The sequence below is a fragment of the Elgaria multicarinata genome, chromosome 11 (assembly GCF_023053635.1).
Source record: "Elgaria multicarinata webbii isolate HBS135686 ecotype San Diego chromosome 11, rElgMul1.1.pri, whole genome shotgun sequence".
NCBI classification, from domain to species: domain Eukaryota; kingdom Metazoa; phylum Chordata; class Lepidosauria; order Squamata; family Anguidae; genus Elgaria; species Elgaria multicarinata.
This window is the reverse complement of record NC_086181.1, coordinates 28,744,502-28,765,528: the sequence shown is the minus strand read 5'-3', so window position 1 is coordinate 28,765,528 and position 21,027 is coordinate 28,744,502. Positions and strand designations below refer to the sequence as shown.

General features: G+C 48.0%; 1 protein-coding gene across 3 annotated transcripts; it reads left to right on the top strand.

Moving 5' to 3' along the window:
* The first annotated feature begins 867 nt into the window (after window positions 1–867).
* TBC1D17 (TBC1 domain family member 17) lies at window positions 868–20,702 on the top strand. 3 transcript variants are annotated; one of them, XM_063138717.1, is made up of 17 exons: window positions 868–913; window positions 1,345–1,443; window positions 2,108–2,182; window positions 3,599–3,710; window positions 4,475–4,688; window positions 6,283–6,394; window positions 9,235–9,399; window positions 10,470–10,601; window positions 11,039–11,142; window positions 11,291–11,385; window positions 12,352–12,468; window positions 13,264–13,364; window positions 14,264–14,363; window positions 14,780–14,877; window positions 17,337–17,453; window positions 18,604–18,690; window positions 19,457–20,702. In XM_063138717.1, the coding sequence occupies exons 1-17, from the start codon at window positions 893–895 to the stop codon at window positions 19,667–19,669; spliced, it is 1,962 nt and encodes a 653-aa protein (XP_062994787.1). In that variant the 5' UTR covers window positions 868–892; the 3' UTR covers window positions 19,670–20,702. The 3 variants fall into 3 exon arrangements, with proteins under 3 accessions (XP_062994787.1, XP_062994785.1, XP_062994786.1); XM_063138715.1 differs by lacking the exon at window positions 868–913 and adding an exon at window positions 978–1,239; XM_063138716.1 differs by lacking the exon at window positions 868–913 and adding an exon at window positions 980–1,239 and having other exon boundaries at window positions 10,473–10,601.
* Window positions 20,703–21,027: the final 325 nt, after the last annotated feature.

Here is a 21,027-nt window from a genome sequence, read left to right as displayed (position 1 = left end):
GGAGCCACATCCGCTTTAGACAGGAAGTAATTTAGCCTGCAAGAGTGTATGTGAGTGAGACTCTACACTGTTTCTATCTCTATGCTCCTGGATAAAGGCGGTGAGAATATGTGGTAGGAGGTTCCCCCCCCCTCTTTCAGCCTTGCCCAACCTGGTGCCCTCCAGATGTGTTGGTCCAACACATCTGGAGGCGCCAGATTGGGGAAGGCTGCTTTATAGGTATAATAAGGTGACCATATGAAAAGGAGGACAGGGCTCCTGTATCTTTAACAGTTGCACAGAAAAGGGAATTTCAGCAGGTGTCATTTGTATATATGATGAAATTTCCTCTTCATCACCACAGTTAAAGCTGCAGGAGCTATACTAGAGTGACCAGATTTAAAAGAGGGCAAGGCACCTGCAGCTGTTCACAACTGTTGTGATGAAGAGGAAATTTCACCAGGTTCCCCATATATACAAATGACACCTGCTGAAATTCCCTTTTCAATACAACTGTTAAAGATACAGGAGCCCTGTCCTCCTTTTCATATGGTCACTCTAGATATAAAGTATTCATACCCGTATACTCTCTCTCTCTCTCTCTCTCTATATATATATATATATATGGCCTATTATTATGCGCTTCGAAGCTATAGCGGGCTTTTCTTAACTGATTACGACCTTATCAACAAAATAAATAAATAGATGTCAAAAAGTCAATCATTTTGCCCTCTACCAAGATGGCGGCGGAAGTCTCCCTCACGCAAACGAACATGGCGTCCACAGTCCCTCGCTGAGGCCCTTCGCGCCAGAAATAATGATGGCCGCTGAAGAGGAACTAGTTTATGAAGAGGGAGGAGCGAGCGGGCCAGGAAATGACGTTTTGTTTTTCCGGAAGTGGCTGTCAGGGAGAATGGAGTCAGGGGGCTCCAGGGTGAGGGAGGCTTTTGCCCCAATGCTGGAGGCCTGGTCTGCCGCTTAGGACCAGGGATGTGATGTGTCAGGATGAGAGGGTTTTTCCTCTCAGGGGAGAAGCTTAGAATTATTCCCCGGGGCAGAAGGAGCGGGGTGTCGCCCCGTTTGGTTGCTAGAGTGGGACGCTTGATTTTCTCCCACCTAAGAAGTGAGGGGGGAGAAGTGGCATCTGGCCGCTTCCTGGGGGCGTTTTTTTTTTAAAGTTTCATTAATTTGTGACCCGGCTTTCAATTTCTCCTTCGCATGCACTTTGGTATTATTTTGGAACCTTGTTTTGATAATAAAGTATGTTCCTACTGTGCTGGGTTTCACTCCCTGTGGAGGGAGGAGTGGGTTTGGGTGAGTCCCTCCTTTCTCTTTTGACCATTTGTTTCTTCTGTCCTGCTGCAGATTGCATTTGAAAAGGATGGCGTCTATTTACACACCAGCGCAAAGCGTCATCCTGACCAAGATTCCCTCATACCAGGGGTTATCCGCATAATTGAGAAGGTGGGTTGAGATGGGCTGCTGGGTGGAACTGAAAAAGCAAGAGAAGAGGGCTTAGGCACCTAGGGTGAGAAACCTGGCCGTGTACCAACAGTAACAAGCCACAGCGGGCCTTGGGGTTGTATGCCCCTCCTCTCCTCAGTGCAGCCACGAGGAGGAGTTTGGAATAACTTGATTTTGATGTCTGAAAAAGTATTGAGGAACATATCTGATTACAGAGATGGTCTGAACAGCTTTCCCAATAGTTGGTGTGAGTTACTTTTCTAGGACCAAGTAGGAGTATACAAAGTGGAATTCTTCAGTGCTCTCCACAGCTTCTTGTTCTTCCTTGTGGTTTACAGAATAAGGAAACCTTAAGGTTGCATCATCTAGATGATGGGATTCAGATTGCCTTGTGCCTCCGGACTTTTTAAATACACTGTGTGTACTACATTGTAGTAGGAAGTGGTTGTGAGCTGGATTTTTTTGTACAGTGTGTGTGTGTGTGTGTGTGTAAACAGCTATGTGTAGTTTGAGCTTTTATATTGTATTTTATATTATGGTTTTATACTGTTGTTTTATACTTTGAATGTTTTTAATTTTTGTGAACCGCCCAGAGAGCTCCGGCTATTGGGTGGTATAGAAATGTAATAAATAAATAAATAAAGTTCTTTCTCCCTTTATTCAGGGTTCAGATACTTTGCTACAATGGGCACCTATAGAAGAGTCTTCAGATGCTGCTCAGATCATGTACACCAAGAAGGTGAGACCCCCCCCCCTTCCCTGATGGCTTAATCCTCCACCTGTATCTGTTCAGTTAACACTTTAGCACATTCCATCCCAAGGACTAGATGTGGGTAATAAAAAATCTCTTTAGACAGGTGATTCTTTATTGTATTATGAGCCACTGTTCTGATTCACTTATTCTTTTCTGTGGAGCGGTTGCTGAGATTACATCTGTATGTGCCCTTGGTTTGAGGTAACATCATTAGATGTCTGTTCTTGGTGCTGTATTGACAGTAACCAAGACACAAAACTATGGGTGCTCTTGCAAAAGTTGTTCAGAAGTGTGCCTTTACTGAGCTATGATTCCCGCACTCTTTATGCAAAGGAGCATATGCCCTGCTTTTCCCCCAGCAAGTAGGTTTGTGGTTGGTGAAATGGTGTGAGGATATTCCAGTTCTCTCCTGCTCTGCTTCCTAGACAAGGAGTAGTGCTCCCACCCACTCTCTGTGGCACCCTTGGAAATAGTAGAATAGAACAGGCTTGCTGTGGTATCATTAAACCAGTAGAAATGCTGGGCACATGGAATAGCGTTATACTGAGTTGGACCTTCAGTCTGTCTAATCTAGGACTGCCTACTACAATTGGCAGATGTCTTTTCCAGCTCACCTTCCGCAGTTCTTTTTTAACTGGAGATAAGCATCCACTCTGCCACAAAACTATGGGTTTAATGTAAAAGTTCTAAGTCAAAGGTACTCTGGGGAAGTGTTCAGAACTGTGGACATATTAGGGGCTCTTATTTGACTTATTCAGGATGGGTATTGATCTTCTCTACTGTTCCCACATTCTTTATGTACAGCAGTACAATCCCTGTTTTTCTGTCCAGATAGATTATCCAATGATACACTAGCACAACGGGGATCTAGCGGTTCTAAAAAACATCCCGAAACAAATAGAAATGCATGTTTCTGGAACAAGGCAGGTTAACGAAGCTTATAGAAGGAAGCTCCACTGACCTGTCCTGATCTGGAAACAAGCATTTCCGCTTGCTTCTGGGTTTTGAACCGCTAGCTCCCCATTGCATGAGTGGTGGGTCCTGCTTGCGCAACAGATTGAACAGGAGCCTAGCAGCATGGTTGGATTGTACTCTACGTTCGCTGAAATCCTGTGAGGATATCCCAGAGTTATCATTTGCTCTGCATCCTAGGAAGGATGTAGACCATTCTAATATAGACAGCAGGGCAGCCTCTGATCTGAGGAGAGGTATGTGCTTCTCTTTAAAGAGGATTCCATATGCCCACTCCTTCCTTATTCAAGTTCTTCTTGTTTAGATCAGAAGTTAAAAGTATATTGCACTGAAGTCACCATTTGTGTAAGCATCATCTTGGAGATCATGATAAAGTCTTTAAGGAAGTGGGGAGCCTCTTGCACCCTAAACATGCTTTCTGTCCACTAGGACCTGGTGGGCTGCCACACCGAAGAAGAAATCTTTGATCCAGGGTATGAACCAGATTGGGCTGTAATCAGCACAGTGGGGACCCGGTCTCAGGTCCCGGAGGAAACAGCCGGTAAGCAAGAAGAGGGATGGGGTGACTGGAATGGAAAAGGGCAACTAAAATGATCACAGGGCTGGAACAACTCCTCTATTTACAATATCTGAGATTGTTAACTGAGAGGAGAGTGAGGGGGAGACATGATAGAGTTGTGGAAAAAGTGGATAGAGAGTCATTTTTCTCCCCCTCTCATAATATTAGAACCCAGGGCCATCCCATGAAGCTGATTGGTGGGAGATTCAGGACAAATAAAAGGACGTGCTTCTTTACACAGTGCATAGTTAAACTGTGGAATTCACTACCACAAGATGTAGTGATGGCCACCACTTTGGATGGCTTTAAAGGGGGATTGGACAAACTCCTGGAGGAGAAGACTATCAATGGCTACTAGTCCTGATGGCTATGTGCTAACTCCAGTATCAGCGGCAGTATGTCTGATGTACACCAGTTGCTGGGGAACATGGGTGGAAGTGTGTTATTTATATTCATGTCCTGCTTGTGGGTTTCCTGTGGGCAACCCACAGTGGGTAGTCACTGTGTGAACAGAATGCTGTACTAGATGTACTAGATGGACCCTTGAACTGATCCTGCATGGCTCTTCTTATGACCGCCCCTTGGTTTAGCAAAGAAGGTTGAATCAAGGCTTGTTCATAATGCTGCAATAAGTGATGCAGGATGGGGAAAGGTGCTAGCTGGCAACCATGGATTACTCTTTGAGAGAGAAAACAGTTCTTTAACATGAGCCCTTTCGTTTTTGTGTTCTCATCGCACCACACCAGCTTCTGGGCCAAAATCTCCAGTCCCACGTGGGCAGTGGGCCTTCTCTCTCAGCTTGTCTGAGCTGAAATCCATTCGCAAGAGTAAGCCAGGTCTGGGCTGGTCGTACCTCATCTTCATCACCAAAGATGGCATCTCCATTCAGGCCCTGCACTTCCACCGCGGGGGCACCAAGGCCTTGCTCAAAGCTCTTTGCAAATACGTGATCCTAGCCACGTGAGTGAGATTCGTACCTGCTACTTCTTTGGTTCTATAAAGATCACAGATCAGGGGTAAGTGGGGTTTCCTCCAGGAATTTCTCTGGAGTTAACAGTGGAAGCCCATCCCCGTCCCCTAGAGGAAACCAGGAAGGCTTTGTAGGCTGGATAGGCAACCTCCGCGGGCTAGATTAGTCCCATGGGTTGGTGGCTGCCCTAGTCTGATTTATAAAGGCTGTTCACACAACACGCTAACCCACACTCAGTGGTTGAGTGTGGGTTGTTTTGAACCATGGGATGGGTTAGAAAGTTGTCTGAATGCAGCCAGGGTGTCTTCTTAACTGCACAGCATGGCTTGTTAACCACCCTGAACAACAAACCATGGGTTCTTGAGGTGGCTTGTTGAGAAAAACAAACCACATTGCATGTTTAACAAGCCACCCTGGCTGCGTTCAGACAACACAGTAACCCACGGTTCAAAGCAACCCACACTCAACCACTGAGTGTGTGAGTGTGCTGTGTGAATAGCCCCATTGTATAAACTTCATATGAAAGAGGAGGGTGGTGGAGGTCAGTGGAAACTCAAGTCTGCTATGAAACACTCTGACCCATCTGATCTTAAGTCTTCTAGGTGCTGGCTTATGTTACTCAGTAGAGAGGTAGCCACTTTGAACCAACTTGGCGGGGGGAAAGGCTGTCTGTGTTCTTTAAAGCAGTGGTCTTCAACTGGCCAGCCCCGAGATCAACCCTGGACTCCCAACCTACAACATGGAACCCACAATTTTCTCCATGCTCAGTATGGCAGCGGCGGCAGCTTTATTACGACCCATCTGGACGGATCCCATGACCCACCAACTGAAGACCACTGCTCTAAAGTGCTTTTCTCATCCAGTGTGTGTATGGAGAGAAAAACAGTCCAAATTTATGCCTGGTATGGGATATCATTTCCTGAGGCCAGCTTCTCAAAGCAAACTTTGAAGCTTCTGTATTGATGCCCTGAGCATCTCAGTTACCAGTTGCTGGGAAGTTGCCCTAATTTCCTGCTTGTGGGCTTCCCAGAAGCTTTTGCTTGGCCATGGTCGGAAACAGTATGCTAGGCTTTGGTCAGATCGAGCAGGGCTTGCTTTTCTGTTAAGTACATGTGACCCGGATGCTCTCTTCCCCAGGCTTGCTAAGAGCTGAGCCACGTGATTCATCAAAAGCATGTAGTAGAGTCTGTCCTGGGTTGTATCACTGCATACTGGAGGTGTGGGAAATTGCATGTTGAAATTTAAACCACTTCGGGTATTACTGCATGGTTGAAAAATGTTATCTAAATATTTTCAATATATAAAATATTCTCTTCTTCATGTAAAACAAACCAAACTTCCAGTATAAGTACTTCAGGGAGAGGGTGAGGCAAGAGCACATTTCCCTGATGTGCTGCCTTTCTGCATGTAGGAAAGAGCATTAAAAAAAAAAAAAAACCAGGATTCCCCACCTGCAGTCTGGAGCATTATAGTTTTGGAAGAACTTTTGCCATATTACTATACAGAATGTGTATCCCAATGCTTAAGAGTATCTGGGTGTGAGGGAATAAGAAACTTGCTCTAGTTCCTCTTCTCTCCTTGCAGCTCGCCAAAAGATTCCCGTCTCTATCTGGTATACACACACGACTCGTACGCTCTCACCCACTCTTTCGATGAGCTTCAGCTCTTTGACGACAGCTCTTCCAACCTTGTGTCGGTGAGTCTCTTCTGCAAAGTGCTCCATGGTCACGGCTGCATCTTAGTGGGTTTGGGGTTGCGGAGAGGGATTGTGGAGCCCGGAAACCCGGGTTCTATGGACGAGGGAGTGGAGGAGAGCTGAGGGAGTGAGGTTTTGTGGGAAAGGGCAGAAGCTGTGGACAAGGGCACAGGAGGACCTCTGTCGGGGCTACCCTTGGTTAGGGCAGGAGGGTGCCTGGTTCTCCTGAGAAGTGATGGTGATACATCTGGGGTTTTTTCAGATACAGATAGATATAGAATCAGTGCAAACAACACGTTTCTCTAAGCAGTGGGAAAACTCCGCTCAACGGTTGAATTTTTTAAGGGGGGTTCCCCACACAACATGCACTAAACTCACCGTTGTGTGACTGGGCTCCTGTGGAACTTGAGTAAAAGGCAACGTGACATTTGATTGACAGTTCGTCCACCCTCTCTCCTCCCCCAGTCCTCCAGATGGTATCCCATCAGCCATTGCTGCATAAAAACCCAATCCCAGCGGCTGTCCTAGAGTGGCACTCCCTCCTTTCGCCGTTCTTGCCAGAGAACTCTGTAGCCAGTGGGAAACGTCAACTTAGGGCAACAGAAAACTCTACGGAGCCCTCCACACAACACGCAACACAACGGTTGTGCAGGAACTCTTCTCTGCACGGCATGGATATTCTGCATGGGGTGGAGTTTTCCCTCCAGACAACACATTTCTTAACAGTGGTGTGAAAACTCCACCATGGAGTTCTAAAACCTCTGTAGAGAAAAGTGTTGTCTGAACTGAGCCATAGGTATAGAAATGTGTGGCTGTGAGTTTTGAGCGAAATGAGATCCCTTATACGCTTGGGATATTGTTTGAGCTGCACTCCTGGATTCTCTGGCTGGGGAATGGAATTTTAATTTTATATCAAGGCCCTGAGGCCAAAGCTGGCTCTCTTGACATCCCAATCCAGCCTTCCAGGATTCCCGAGATTATCCTGGCCTTGCCTCCTGTCCCACCAGTCATTGGGTGGTTTCCTGTGGTTTTTGGGGGAATTTTTTCACCTCGTTCTAAAAGTTGGAAATGCTTCTCTGAAGGCTTAGTTACTGGCAGTAAGAGCTTTACGCCAAAATATACTGGTGTTTTGCCCCACCCCTTTTGCCCTGAGCCCCCGCCCACCCCTGGAACCCCCCCAAGAACTTCTCCGGAATCAAACGTGGCACCTGGGCTGAAAGAAGTGCAAACACACACACACACACACACACACACACACACACACACACACACGTGTTAGATGGTAGTGGAGGCAGCTACCGAAATGCCTGAATTCCAGAGCTGGATCTTTGATTTTAGTTTAGTTACAACCAGCTTCTCAGCCAAAATTGCCACCAAAATGGCTTACAACAAAAAACAATGCAAAGGTGCAATATAATTAGGGACATGAGAGTGTGTGTGTGTGTGTTGGTCTCTTCTGGCTCCTGGCAGTTAGCGGTGAAAGTCCATGTCCCAAGCTGTTCCCTGCAGACAGGAAGAGCAGATGGGCTCCGGAGGTGTTGGTGAAGATGCCAGCCCACCAAGGCAGCCCCTTCCGATCATCTGTCTGGGATATACATGCATGCAGTGGAGGCTGGTGGCTGTGATGTCGGTAGGACGGGTGAGTTTGCTCCAGGTTTTCTGTCAGAACTCTGAAGGAGCTATGCAAGGTACAGAAGCATCATGCATAGCTCCTTTAGAGTTTCAACTGGTTCTGACTGAAACCCAGAGCGGATTCACTGCCCCATTGACATTTTTAAAATTTATTTTATTACATTTATATACCGCCCCATAGCCGAAGCTCTCTGGGTGGTTTACAGAAGTTTAAAACAGTGAACATTAAAAGCAAGTATACAAAATTTAAAACCATCAAGAACATAAAAACAGCAGTATCCTTTATATTTTTATTTTATTACATCAGGGCCACACTCCTCCACTGCCCTGAAGGAATTCTCTCTGAGACTGGGAGGTTCACCCTGGGCCCTGACTCTGCCTTGAGATTGTATTATTATTATTATTATTATTATTATTATTATTATTATTATTATTATTTATTTATATAGCACCATGATCAATGAGCTACTGTATGTGCCCCTAAACCAGCCTTCCCCAACCTGGTGGTCTCCCAATGTGTTGGATTGCAACTCCCATTTTCCCCAGCCAGCATATTTTATTTATTTATATTTATTTATTTATTACATTTTTATACCGCCCAATAGCCGAAGCTCTCTGGGCGGTTCACCAAAATTAAAACCACAATAAAACAACCAACAGGTTAAAAGCGCAATTACGAAATACAGTATAAAAAGCACAACCAGGATAAAACCACGCAGCAAAATTGATATAAGATTAAAATACAGAGTTAAAACAGTAAAATTTAAATTTAAGTTAAAATTAAGTGTTAAAATACTGGGAGAATAAAAAGGTCTTCAGCTGGCAACGAAAGCAGTACAGTGTAGGCGCCAGGCGGACCTCTCTGGGGAGCTCATTCCACAACTGGGGTGCCACAGCGGAGAAAGCCCTCCTCCTAGTAGCCACCTGCCTCACTTCCTTTGGCAGGGGCTCATGGAAAAGGGCCCCTGTAGATGATCTTAAGGTCCGGGCAGGTACATATGCGAGGAAGCGTTCCTTCAAATAACCTGGCCCCAAACCGTTTAGGGCTTTAAATGTCAATACCAGCACTTTGAACCGGGCCCGGACCTGGACACCAAGGCGGACCCATCTGGCTGTCAACCTCCCTCCGCAAACTATACGCAAGATGCATTTGGTGCAATGAAAAGCCGGGCTCCCAAAAACCTGTTGCCTTTGTTTTCCTCCCCTAGCGGTTCCTGCAGGATCCTTACGCCGCCACTTTCGGTGGCTTCTCCAAAGTCACCAACTTCTTCCGGGGGGCTCTGCACCAGGAGGATGGGGTTGGCCAGCATTCCCACGGTGACCCAGGTGCTGCCAATGTCGAGGATGAGACCGGCTTCGAAGTGATCACCTGTGTGAGTGCTGGGACGGGTGGCTCCGGTGAGGTGTAATGGAGGGCAGGAGGAATAGCAAGCAGTGTGGCAGGGGGCGTGGAGAGTGCTTCTGCAGGGCAAGAGATGCTTTGGCAATCCTTTCTCCTCTCCAGCCACCTCCGCTCTTGCACTGGCCCAGAGGCAAGAAGTTTGGTGGGGAAGGGAATGCTGTAGAGCTGGGAAGGGCTGCTTGTGGTGTTCCGGGTGTTTCGACTCCAGTTCCTACCACCCCTAGCCAGCATGGCTAGTGGTGAGGGATTTTGGAAGCTGTATCACAGCCTTCCTCAACGTGGGGCGCTCCAGATGTGTTGGACTGCATCTCCCAGAATGCCCCAGCCAGCAGAGCTGGCTGGGGCATTCTGGGAGTTGTAGTCCAACACACCTGGAGCGCCCCAGGTTGAGGAAGGCTGCTGTATCAGGAGGGCCACAAGCTGCTGTAGAAGCAGAGGAAGAGAAATGGAAGGGTGACCTTGAGACCCTTTGCAGGAAATCCCTTCACATTGGGTGAACAGTCCATAATGCAGAAGCCTACGTGGACTTCTGCTAACACCGAGCCTAACTGTGGTGCTAAAACATTGTCTACTAGGCCTGGTAGTTGCAACAGTTAGTCTTACCCAGATGTCTTGCGGTGCCCATGTAAGCAGCGCAAAGCATCTACCGATCTCACTCAACCATGGAGCAGAATGCAAGGCCTTGTCCAATCAATGGGTCCAAAGAGGTGATTCCTGAGGATGAGACAGTCAAGGACATAGTTTGAAAAACACTGTGATATCTGACATTCCACATGAGCTTACTGGGGAACCCAAGACCAGCTCAGTACTAGTGGATCAGCTGCTCCAAAGTAAACGTCCACCACTGCTGATCTTCCCCTGTAATATGCCTCAGCAGGAGACGACTTGGCAGACTTCCTGCTAGTCATCTCGGTCTCTTACCCTGACAAAATTGAGAAGGGGCTTTACGACACCCCCCCCCCCCGGGAATCCCCTCAACTTGCAGGAATTCCGCAGTATATAACCGTTCCTTCTCTTTAACTCTCTGTCTGTCCCTGGCAGCAGGCACAGCTGGGAGAGCGGCCCCCTGTCCAGCGGGAGACCCCTGTGACGGAGCAGGAGTGGGAGCAGCACCTGGATCCTGATGGGCGTGTGGAGGACCCTGTTGGCTTGCGCAAGAGGATCTTTGCCGGGGTAAGGCCTGAAGGGACGCAGGAGCCTTGGCTGACGAGCCATCTGTTCATCTGTTGCTGGGGGAACTAGGTAGCAATGCGGAAGGAGCAGGTGGGTTGAAGGATGCTGGATATCGGGACAAGGATGCGTGTAGGGTAAGACTGTGTTGGTTTTCTTCCCAACATCTGTTTGCTTGCTTGCTTTCATTTATTTATTTTACCACATTTTTATACTGCCCAATATCCACTCTTGTTCACAAAAAAGTTCACAAAGTTCAAACTCAAATATGACATGATAAAATAGATTTTTAAAAAAGTTTTAAACAGAATAAAAACCAGCAGTAGTCTAACGATCTATTTTTTTTAATGCATTTTAAAAATGAAACTGAAAGACTAAAAAGCCTCAGCGCGCATCTCGAGCGGTTGCCCTGTTCAGTCCTCTCCCCTGTTCTCTTCCAGGGTCTCAGCTTGTCCTTACGCAAGGAAGCATGGAAGTACCTATTGAGCTATTATTCCTGGGACAACACCAGTGAAGAGAACAAGGCCCAAGTGAGGCGGAAAACGTACGGCTGGGTCAGGATTGTGGGACAGCAGTTGTTCCAAGCTGTGCTGGAACTGGGACTTGGGAGGGCTGGTGTGCCCGCGGATCAAGACTCAAGCCCTGAACTCCCTCTTTTCTTCTTTAACACTCTCTTTTAATGTTTATCTCAGAGACGAGTACTTCCGCATGAAGCTACAGTGGAAGTCAGTCAGCGAGGAACAGGAACAACGGAATTCCTTGCTGCGTGGCTACCGCAGCCTGATTGGTCAGTATGGGTTCCCTCTCCTGGTCCTGATTGGTCAATGGTTTTATACCCCTTGTGGTCATGGCAGGCATTATTCTTGATTCATTGTTTGCTCTGCTTTCTGATGCGTGGGAGTGCAACCTCTTCTGCATTCAAGATGGTATTGGAAGTAAAAATAAAATAGGCCTGTTCGGAAGACACCTTAAACCCTGCTGGTTAAAGCTTTTGGTTAAGCAGCAGGGTTTAAGGTGTCTTGTGAGGTGCATTTTGCTAAATCCTGCTCACTCTCTAACCACAGTTGGACCATCTGCAGCAGGGTTAGTAGTTCTAACCATGGCTTAAAGTGTTGCGTGTGACAAGCACGGCTTGTGGTTAGTGCTAACCCCAGAGAAGCACAGTTTCACTAACCACAGAGTCTGAAGTGTCATCTGAACAGGCCCATATTGATCCTTGCTGAATCAATCCAAAAGGCCACCTAATGCAACAGTGGCCAACCAGATGCTTCTGGAAGCCAACAAGCAGGGCATGAAGGCAATGCATTTCTGATGTTGCTCCCCAGCATCTGGTATCCAGTGGCATACTGCCGTCTGAACATGGCTCTGTTGGCAAAGTTGGATGAAATGGTGCTTTATCGCAGCAGTGTCATATCGCCATCTAGAGGCTGTATAATGAAAGGGGGGGAAATAAACGTGGAAAGGAGCCAATTGTAATCCAGCAAGGAATCCGGAAGCAGAAACTCCAGTAAAGTTATGGGATTTTAGCTGCAGGTGGAGGAGCCCTGACCTAGTGGCCCCTGGGACTTTTCCAGGGTGGGGTGTCATGCCTTTGTTTTTGTCCTCTGCTGCTTCTGTATTGCTAATTTGCCTTGCCTTGTTTTTCAAATATTTATGGACTGTTTTATTGGTTGTTTCCTTGAGTGCCCTTTGACAGAAAGGCAGTAAGTATGTTTTTTAAATAGCTTGTGTGGGTGTCTACATGCCTTTGCAGAAAGGGATGTGAGCCGCACGGACAGAAACAACAAATTCTATGAGGGCAGTGAGAACCCTGGCCTGGTGCTTCTGAATGATGTCCTGATGACCTACTGCATGTACAACTTTGACCTTGGTGAGTCTGGACATGGGGAGGGAATAAGGTTGGCAGGAGAACATGGTGCAGAGTTGGGTCAGCTCAGGATTTGTGGGGGGACCTTGGCTTGCATGCCCTAGGAAGACTCCTTAACTATCTAGGGTGGGGTGGGGGGAGGAACCAGAGGTTTAGCTAGTGAGGGATAGAAGAAAGTGCATCTCCTAAACAATCCTAGGGTCCTTCAGCCCCACCACAGGGGATTCTGGGACGTGTTCTTTGCCACAGGGCCTGGCCAGGTCAGAAATGGTGCATGGTGCCTTGGCTCCAAAATGTCAGGACTCTGCAATGAGAGGGAGTCAAGTTGGCATTGCTGGCTCCTGGTAGATGGTTCCTTAATGGGTCTAGGGCCCAGCAATGCCTGATCTTGCCGGCCTCTAGTATCCAAGCATGGACTTGAATAGAGCTGTGTATGGTCTGTGCTCAAATAAACCCATCACTTGCCCACCTGCTTTCAAGTTTTCCGCAGCCCTATGGGCTAGAAACATGATTTTAGGTTGTTTGCTTTCCTAAAAATGAAAGCTTGGGATATTAAATTCCTTGCTGAGCAGCATACCCGATACAGACAGACCTGCAAATCTCTCCCGCTAGCCTTTTTTCTGGAGATATTTTTTGGGGTCCTTTTTCTGCTCCTAATCCTGTCTCTCGTCATGGCATTCTGCAGGGCCCAAAATGAAAGAGCCTAGAACTTGAAGCATATGATTAAAAAAACAACGACAACCACACACACACACACACAAAACGCAGTGACTTTGTATTTTTTGCTTGCCTGCGCAGGTTACGTCCAAGGCATGAGTGACCTCCTGTCCCCCATACTCTACGTCACCCAGAACGAAGTGGACGCCTTCTGGTGCTTCTGTGGCTTCATGGAGCTGGTGGTGAGCGTGCATGGGCTGCAGGAACTCCCGTCTGTCCTGGGAAAAGAGCCTGTCCCCGTACAACTGGGGGTGACACGGGACAAGGGAAACAAAGTCAGAGAAGGGCCCGGAGATGAAGTTTTCTGAGAAAAGGTTTTAAGGAGCTGAGTATGCTTAGCCTGGAGAAGCAAAAATTAAGAGGCAACGTGTTAGCCATTTCCCAATATTTGAAGGTCTGTTGCATAGATGATGGAACAAATTGGTTTTCTGCTGCTCCAGGAGTGGGGGAGGGGGCTGTAACATTCGACACAGCGAGTCAAATTCCAAGAAAAAGGATGTTGAGTAAACATTAGGAAGGATTTCCCGGTGGTATAAGCTGTCCAACAGTGGAACAGTCCCCATCTGAAGGCCGTGGGCTCTCCTTGGTTGGCGTTTTTTAAGTGGAGGCTGGGTGGCCACCTGGCAGAGCAGCGGATTTCCTGCGTCGCCAGTGGGTTAGACTAGATGATCTTTGAGGTCCCTTCCAACTCAAGGATTCTAACTCAGGAATGGTCAAAACATGCCCTGTGGGCCACATACAGTCCTCCTGCCTGCAAAATCAGGGTGGGTTGGGTGGGGAGAATGGCATCCGTAGCAGCTACACTTGTTTCCAAGATAAATTTGACTGTTTGGGGCACCCCATTGCCGCTATGACTGCTTTTAAAAAATATATTCAGCACCTTCCTGGGAGGGCTTTTGAACCTCCCACAGTTGCCCTCCTCTGTTCTAACTCTAAGGACAAGATGGGAGCTTGGCATTGGCCCAGACGTCATCCCCGAGGAACAATCCAGCGGTGAAGATTTCCAGAGCAGCCAAGGGGGCCAGTAGTCTGGAATTCCTTTTCTTCGGCTTGTTCACACTCTTTCGCTTTCTGCCTGCAGCATCGCAATTTTGAAGAAAGCCAGGAGTCCATGAAGCGACAGTTATCCCAGCTCACCTTGCTCCTCAGAGTGCTGGATCCCCCACTCTGCGACTTCCTAGGTACTTGTATTATTGGCTGTGGCTTAAGATGAACAGGGGCTATCAGAGAGGACAAAATGTATGTGTGTGTGATCATGAAACCTTTTGTCGTGAGATGAAAATGGATGCGTTTTGAGCCTTTCATTCAGCCATCTCCAGCCTGGTGCCCTTCAGATGTGGCGGACTGCAACTCCCATAATTCTCAGCCAGCCTAGCCAATGCTGGTTGGGATTTCTGAGAGTTGTGGTCCAAACGCATCTGGAAGGCACCAGGTTGGGGAAGGCTGAATTAATGATTCAGGAACTCTTTTGTCTCTCCGGCCAGCTCTTTGGAAAGTTTAAAGAAGGAAACAAACACTGTGGTGAATAACGCATCTCTTAGTGTGTGTATAAAACAATCTCTTACTGACTTCTGACTTGCTTTGCTGCTTCTCCCAGACTCAAAGGAATCCGGCACTTTATGCTTCTGTTTCCGATGGATCTTGATCTGGTTCAAGAGAGAGTTTGCCTTCTCTGAAATTCTTCAGTTGTGGGAGGTAAGACTGAATTGGAGACTGCTTGTTTGATCTGAGTACTGGGGTGGGGAAAGTGCAGATTATGTCATGATGGTTTTCAGTGTTGGGAGAAAAGTGGGCGGCATGGAAACATGAAACAGTGAGAAGAAGCTGAGAGCTTTCTGGATGGCGTCATAAGGTTGGGATGTGGAGAAGACAGCTGAGGGATGTTTTCTGAGCGATATGATGAAAGCTAGAGAGATTTCTGTGAGTGAGAAGCAGATTAGAACTACAATCATTGGATTGAAAGATACCCAATGGATTATTTAATCCGGAGGTATACAGCCCACCTGAGCATATGGAAATTGCCTTACCTTGACCTTTTGGCCCAGTATTGTCTACTTTGGCAACAGCTCTCCAAGCTTTGGGGCAGAAGAGCTTCCAGGCCTGCTTCCCAAATTACTTTCCACTGGGGATGTGAGGGATTGAACCTGGGACCGTCGGCATGCAAAGCAGAGGCTCCACCATTGAGCTACAGTCCTTCCAAAACTCTGTTCCAGCTTTCCTCCAACAAGCTTATTCCATTCCCAAATGGTCACCCATCCAGATCCTGGTCAAGCCACGTCCTGCTTAGCTTTGGCAAGGGAACCGTGTTTTTAGATTTGAAGACATTGATCTAACAGTGTCACGTGCCTTTCACCCAAACGGTTCTATAGGCAGCTTAAGGGCTGCACCTCCCATAATGTCCAATTAGGATACACACATGTGTGCACACACACACACACACACACACACACACACACACACACTAAAACAACCAAGTCTTGGTTGGCTCTGGATGGGTTTAATTTTGTCCAGTGGTCCTCAGTCTGTCCTCATGGTGTTCCCCTGAACTCCTCCAGCTTGTCCCATATCTATGCTGCTACCTATGCTGTTATTTGAGCATGAGGCTACGGCGCACAAACTTCATAGTTGCTCCTCAGCGCCCTCTGCGTTGTCGCATGGGACCTTCAGGCGCACCATTTGGACAGTGCGTGTAAATTAAATCTGCCAGGATATTGAGAAAATGGGAGGAATATTTGTGAGTGTGGCTCCTGTGAGTTACACATGTCGTACTGAATGGATTCTACTACAGCAGGAAGGCAGTGCAGCTGGTAGAATATAGATAAGAGAGCCTTGGAATTCATGTGGAGAACCTTTACCCCTTTCCTTTCTATGCCATCTAAGCATAACCTGGTGAACTGGATTAGCTGTTCATCTGGTATGATTAGATGATTAAGTAGTAACTCTAGATTTTATCACTGGGTCAAAATACACCTTAAAACCAAGTACAAGTCAGTAGCTGCCACCACTTGCTGGATTATTGAGTGGCAAGAGCTCATCACAGCTATGAGGAGTAGTTGCTTCACTTCAGACTTCTAATTAGATGACTGAGTTATAAGTCCACCAGTTTCCAGTGATTAACCGCCCCCCCCCAATTCTCCCCGAAGTATAGTGTACTCTCTTTGTAAGTTGCTCAGAAGGACAAAGGTGTTAATGTGGGGTAGGCACCCGGAAGAGGACCTTAGATGTTGAGCGTAGCGTATGGGTAGGTTCATGTCGGGAGAGGCGTTCCCTCAGGTATTGTGGTCCCAAGCCATGTAAGGCCATATAGGTTAAAACCAGCACCTTGAATCAGGCTCAGAAACATACAGGCAACCAATACAAGTGGGCCAGAGTCGGTCTTATATGCTCAAACCTTCTGGTTCCGGTTATCAATCTGGCCGCTGCATTTTGCACAAGCTGCAAAATTATTAATGTAATGTAATTATTATGTAATTAATGTAATTATTAAAATACATTAAGAATTTAAGATTGTATTCAAAGAATATAGAAAGGCCCAGAGAACCGCCCAGAGAGCTTCGGCTATTGCTATACTTCGGCGGTATAGAAATGTAATAAATAAATAAATAAATAAATAAAAATAAGGTAGATTCTAATGTTATTCCTGCCCTAGATGAGCTAGCTGACTTGGTGATAGGAGATCCATCAGGATTAGCACCAAGGGTCGGCATGGTTGGGCCCCTGCTGAGGAGGGCTCAGACCGCAGCAGGGGCCCACTGACAAGGGCGGGCTCTGGGCCTGTCAACCAAGCAAGTAGTATCTGTGATGAGAAAGTGTATGTGGAGCAAGAGCAGCCAATGACAATGGCTGTAAGCAGGCAGACTCACTGAGGGGTGTCTTGTCGAAGGGCCTTTCAAAACCCGGAGCCAGGATTGCTTCAAGTCCCAGATAAACCAGACGCAGATGGAAGCTCAGGCCTCGGCCAGCCATACTTGGGGCAGTCAGGCCTGCAGAGAACAGCTTGACCTGTTAGGAATGGTGGCACATCGGCTATTACAGGCTCAGACATAAGAGGGTTGCATTTAACTCTCAACAACGTGGTGGAGAATATTCCTAACTGTGACATGGGGTTATGGCTCCCTTCCTCAGCCCAGCGGTGTGTCTTTCTCCCATGCCAGGTGCTGTGGACAGGGTTCCCTTGCCCCAACTTCCACCTGCTGGTGGCCTGTGGCATTCTGGATGCAGAGAGACAGGCTCTTATGAACTCTGGCTTTGGCTTCAATGAGATCCTCAAGGTGAGTGCTGGAGACCTCTAGCCTTCCTATCTTCTCTCTGTGCGTATGTGTGCTTGCACTCTGTCTAGCACATACAGACACATGTCATGCGCCGTTTCAAAGAATGAATCCGGTTTGTAGTCTTTACATACAGTGCAGGATTTAGGAACAAGCCAAGCAAGGCATGGCTTTGGACCTCATATTCTGCGGGGCCTCTAAATATGTTGGAGATAATTAAGATATAAGATAACTAAGATGAAATTGCTTTGACTTTAAATATATTGGAAGGTCTGCTGTGAGTTACAGCAGAGTTGCTTTATATTAAGAAAGCGTGGTAACACAGCATTTAATATTAGAGGCAATAAGCTCAAACTAGAGCCAGTTTAAAAGAAGTTCAAGTCAACTCACTTTATTAGTCATTTTATACACATCTTCTGAGAAAGCTGCAAGCACCCCTTAATACTGGGTGGTACCCTTTCATTACCCTTCCTATTATAATGCAATACACTTTTTTCTCTTTATATTTGTGATATAGGGCCTCTGACTCTTAGGGCATCAGCATGTCTTAATCCCCCTTGCTTACACACAGGCCTGTTTCTGAAAATGTGTGGCTGGTGACAGAAAGAGGCCTGTTCATCCTCCACTGCTGCCTATTCCTCTTTCGTGGCTCCTAGTTTTCTTGGCTCCAGCCCCCTGCCGCTGCCCGCGACCTGCCTTTGCAGCACACTGTCCCCGCTGTTCTGTGAAGTTTCTGCTGAATGCTTAGAAAGGCAGATGAGGCACACTGGCTAGCAGCGTGGACAAGGAGCAGTGCTTATTTTCTTTCACCGTGCAGATCTCAGTCCTGCCCCAGGAGCCTCTGCTCTTGGCCCTCTGCCTCTCTAATACCTATTTGTAAAGATCTCCCCCAACCCCACTTTGCATAAAGCGTTCCAATCTGCAGTACTTGCATTTTTCGAATAATAGCATTATAACTGGCAGCTACTTTGCAGAAATACATAATCCACCCTTTGTCACATACTGCTTCTCTCCCTGTCTTTCCCTCCCCATCTCTCAGAAATGTACATTTCTCTGTCTCTCTTCCCCACCCAGCCCTTGCCAAGCTGCATCCTCTTTTCTTTCCTGGTTAACCGTTTGAGTCTCTTTATGTTCCGTGTCTGCCTTTCTACAGCATATCAATGAGCTCACCATGAAGATGAGTGTGGAAGACATCTTATGCCGGGCTGAGGCAATCTACAGGCAATTGGCAGCGACTCCAGTGAGTCTCATCTAGCCTGGCCTGATCCCTTTCATATCATGGTATACTATGGGGAAGACTGGCAGGCAAACTAGGCGAGCAAACGGCCCTGGATCTCATTACCTGGCTCCCCACGGAAAAGGGACGTGTGAGATGGTAGTTAACTAGCAGGCTGGTTATTGTAGCTGTAAGAGTCGTGAGCATCCTTCTCACTCAGGGCTCCATGCTGAACAAAATGGAAGAGCCACTGATTCTCTCTGTGGCTTCGAAATATCATATTAGTGAGAACAGGTTTGAATGTGAGGGCCGCCAGGTGGAAGCTCCCCCCCAAAAGCACAGGTGGCGCCCCATGCAGTGTGCGTCATGTTTTATTATTAACAGTCGTGCTTATAAGTGGGACCTGCAACAGAATGTTGCAATGTGCACTGTTCTTGTTGAGGTTCCAGCCAGCCATGCCCTTTTCTAGGATGCTCCATTCCATTCTTCTCCCCCCTCCTCAAAGGGTACCACGCCTGAAAGTCTGCAAGTTGCCCACCCCTGCTTCATTGATCCTTTACCTGGATCCAAGAATTGAACCTGGGACCTTTGGCCTGCAGGAAAGGTGCTCTAACAATGAGCTGCGGTCCTTGTCCTGTGTAGTTCCAGCACCCCTGTGCCACTGAAGGAGTGTGGGAGCAAACCACCCCACTCTGGGAATGTGTTTTGAATTGGGCTCTGGGTTTAAGCCAAAGGGAAAACATTTCCTAATGAAATGGTGTCTCCCCCCCCCCCCCCGCTCCCCATGAAGGACCTACCACGCAACGTCCAGGAGCTGCTGGGACTCTCCGAGGGCAAATCCCCAACTCCCAGCACGGACACGGCGAGCTCCCCTCAGCCGCTGTCACCCAGCCAGGTCCAGGAGATGGAGCTGACGGACAGCGTCTCCCCGAGCCAGCCGGACAGCAGCATCGAGATCCTGCCGACCGAGGATGCCTCCACCTCTCAGAGCCTCACTCCTTGAGAGCTTGTCATCGCTGCCATCACCTTCTTAACACAAGCACTTTAACCAGAGCAGGGTGAGGGGCTGGGGACGAGGACGAGCGCAGGGGGTGGGGGGCTTTGGGGTGTTGTGTTCTTCCTGGAGTCCATGTCGCAGTAGGAGCATCAACTCCCTCTAACGGCAAACGGGGCTTGAGAACAGCTGCCGCGTTGCTCTTGAACACCCCCAGTGCCTGGTGTGCATTGTGTGCCTTTCCCATAATGCACCAGGGCATGGCCATCTCTCTCAGACACCCCAGGGCTTGTTATAGAGTTCACCTACTCTACCTGGGTTATGCAGAAGACGGAAGGGAGCAAGTTAATGGCTGCTGTGTGCATTTTTCTTCCACTTTGGCTTCTCAGCCGCCTCAATTCTTCCTTCTGCTCTCACTGGCTGGGTTTTCTGTTTGTTTGTTTGGCGATGCTCCCGTTTCTCTTTCTGTCTCCTCTGCGCCTCCCTCTCTGTGCAACTCCCAGGCTCTTCTATGGAACGTCGATCTTGATGGCGACGTCTTTTCAGGTTGCTAATAAAACCTCTGTCTTGGGTAACCCAAGTTCTTTCTGCCGACGAGAGATGACGGGTAGCAGATCAGAGCAGTTTTCTAGAAGGAGCGTGGTCGGCGATGGGAGGGCAGATTCCGTCTGAGAGAAATGTGGCATCAGAGGTTACCGCAGTCCAGGCTGGAAGGCAGAGCTGCTAATTTCCTTGGTCCTTTGCCAGGGAATTCCCGTCGACATAGCTCCTCAAGCTTCCCTCCCCTTGCCGCGTCCCTTTTGGGGTGGGAGGGTGGTGGTGGTGGTGGGTGTTTATGAACCGACAGCAATAGATAAAAGGGGGAAAGGTGTCCGGCTTTTGTCCTTCCGTGCCTCTCCAGCCTAGCAGGCCTGTGGACTTGTTGCCTCGTGTGCGTCTGTGCACCAACGCCCCACTTCTCCCCACTGGACTGCATCCTTCTCAGCCCCTAACCTGGCTTCTTCGTTTCCTTTATAACGCACATTAAAAATGTAGTGTCATTCGTTTGGATGTGGGGTGTTTTTGTGGGGGGGGGGGGAGGGATGGAAAGCTGCTCACTTTGTACCATTCAAGTTGGCCAGCCTGGGATTGCGGAGTTGTGGGGGGGGGGGGGAGTGTTTGAGGGCTGTTTGCCCCTTCTGACCTGAACACGATCATTATAAGGACCTAATTCCCACAGCACGTGTGCATTCTTCCTTTGCCTGCACTCGCACTAGTTTGATCCATGGCCTCTCCCAGGGAACCCTGGATCAGGAGAGTACTGTTCTTCCTTGTCTTTCCAGGGTGCCTGAAAGAAAGGGGAGCCATGGTAGTTTGACCTGCTCATG

Bases quoted from the DNA above. Each gene is read 5' to 3' on its own strand.
- TBC1D17 (XM_063138715.1), top strand. From the start codon at position 1,198: ATGCACTTTGGTATTATTTTGGAACCTTGTTTTGATAATAAA. The intron at 2,183-3,598 runs GTGAGACCCCCC...TCTGTCCACTAG, and splicing joins AGATCATGTACACCAAGAAG to GACCTGGTGGGCTGCCACAC. The intron at 3,711-4,474 runs GTAAGCAAGAAG...GCACCACACCAG, and splicing joins GGTCCCGGAGGAAACAGCCG to CTTCTGGGCCAAAATCTCCA.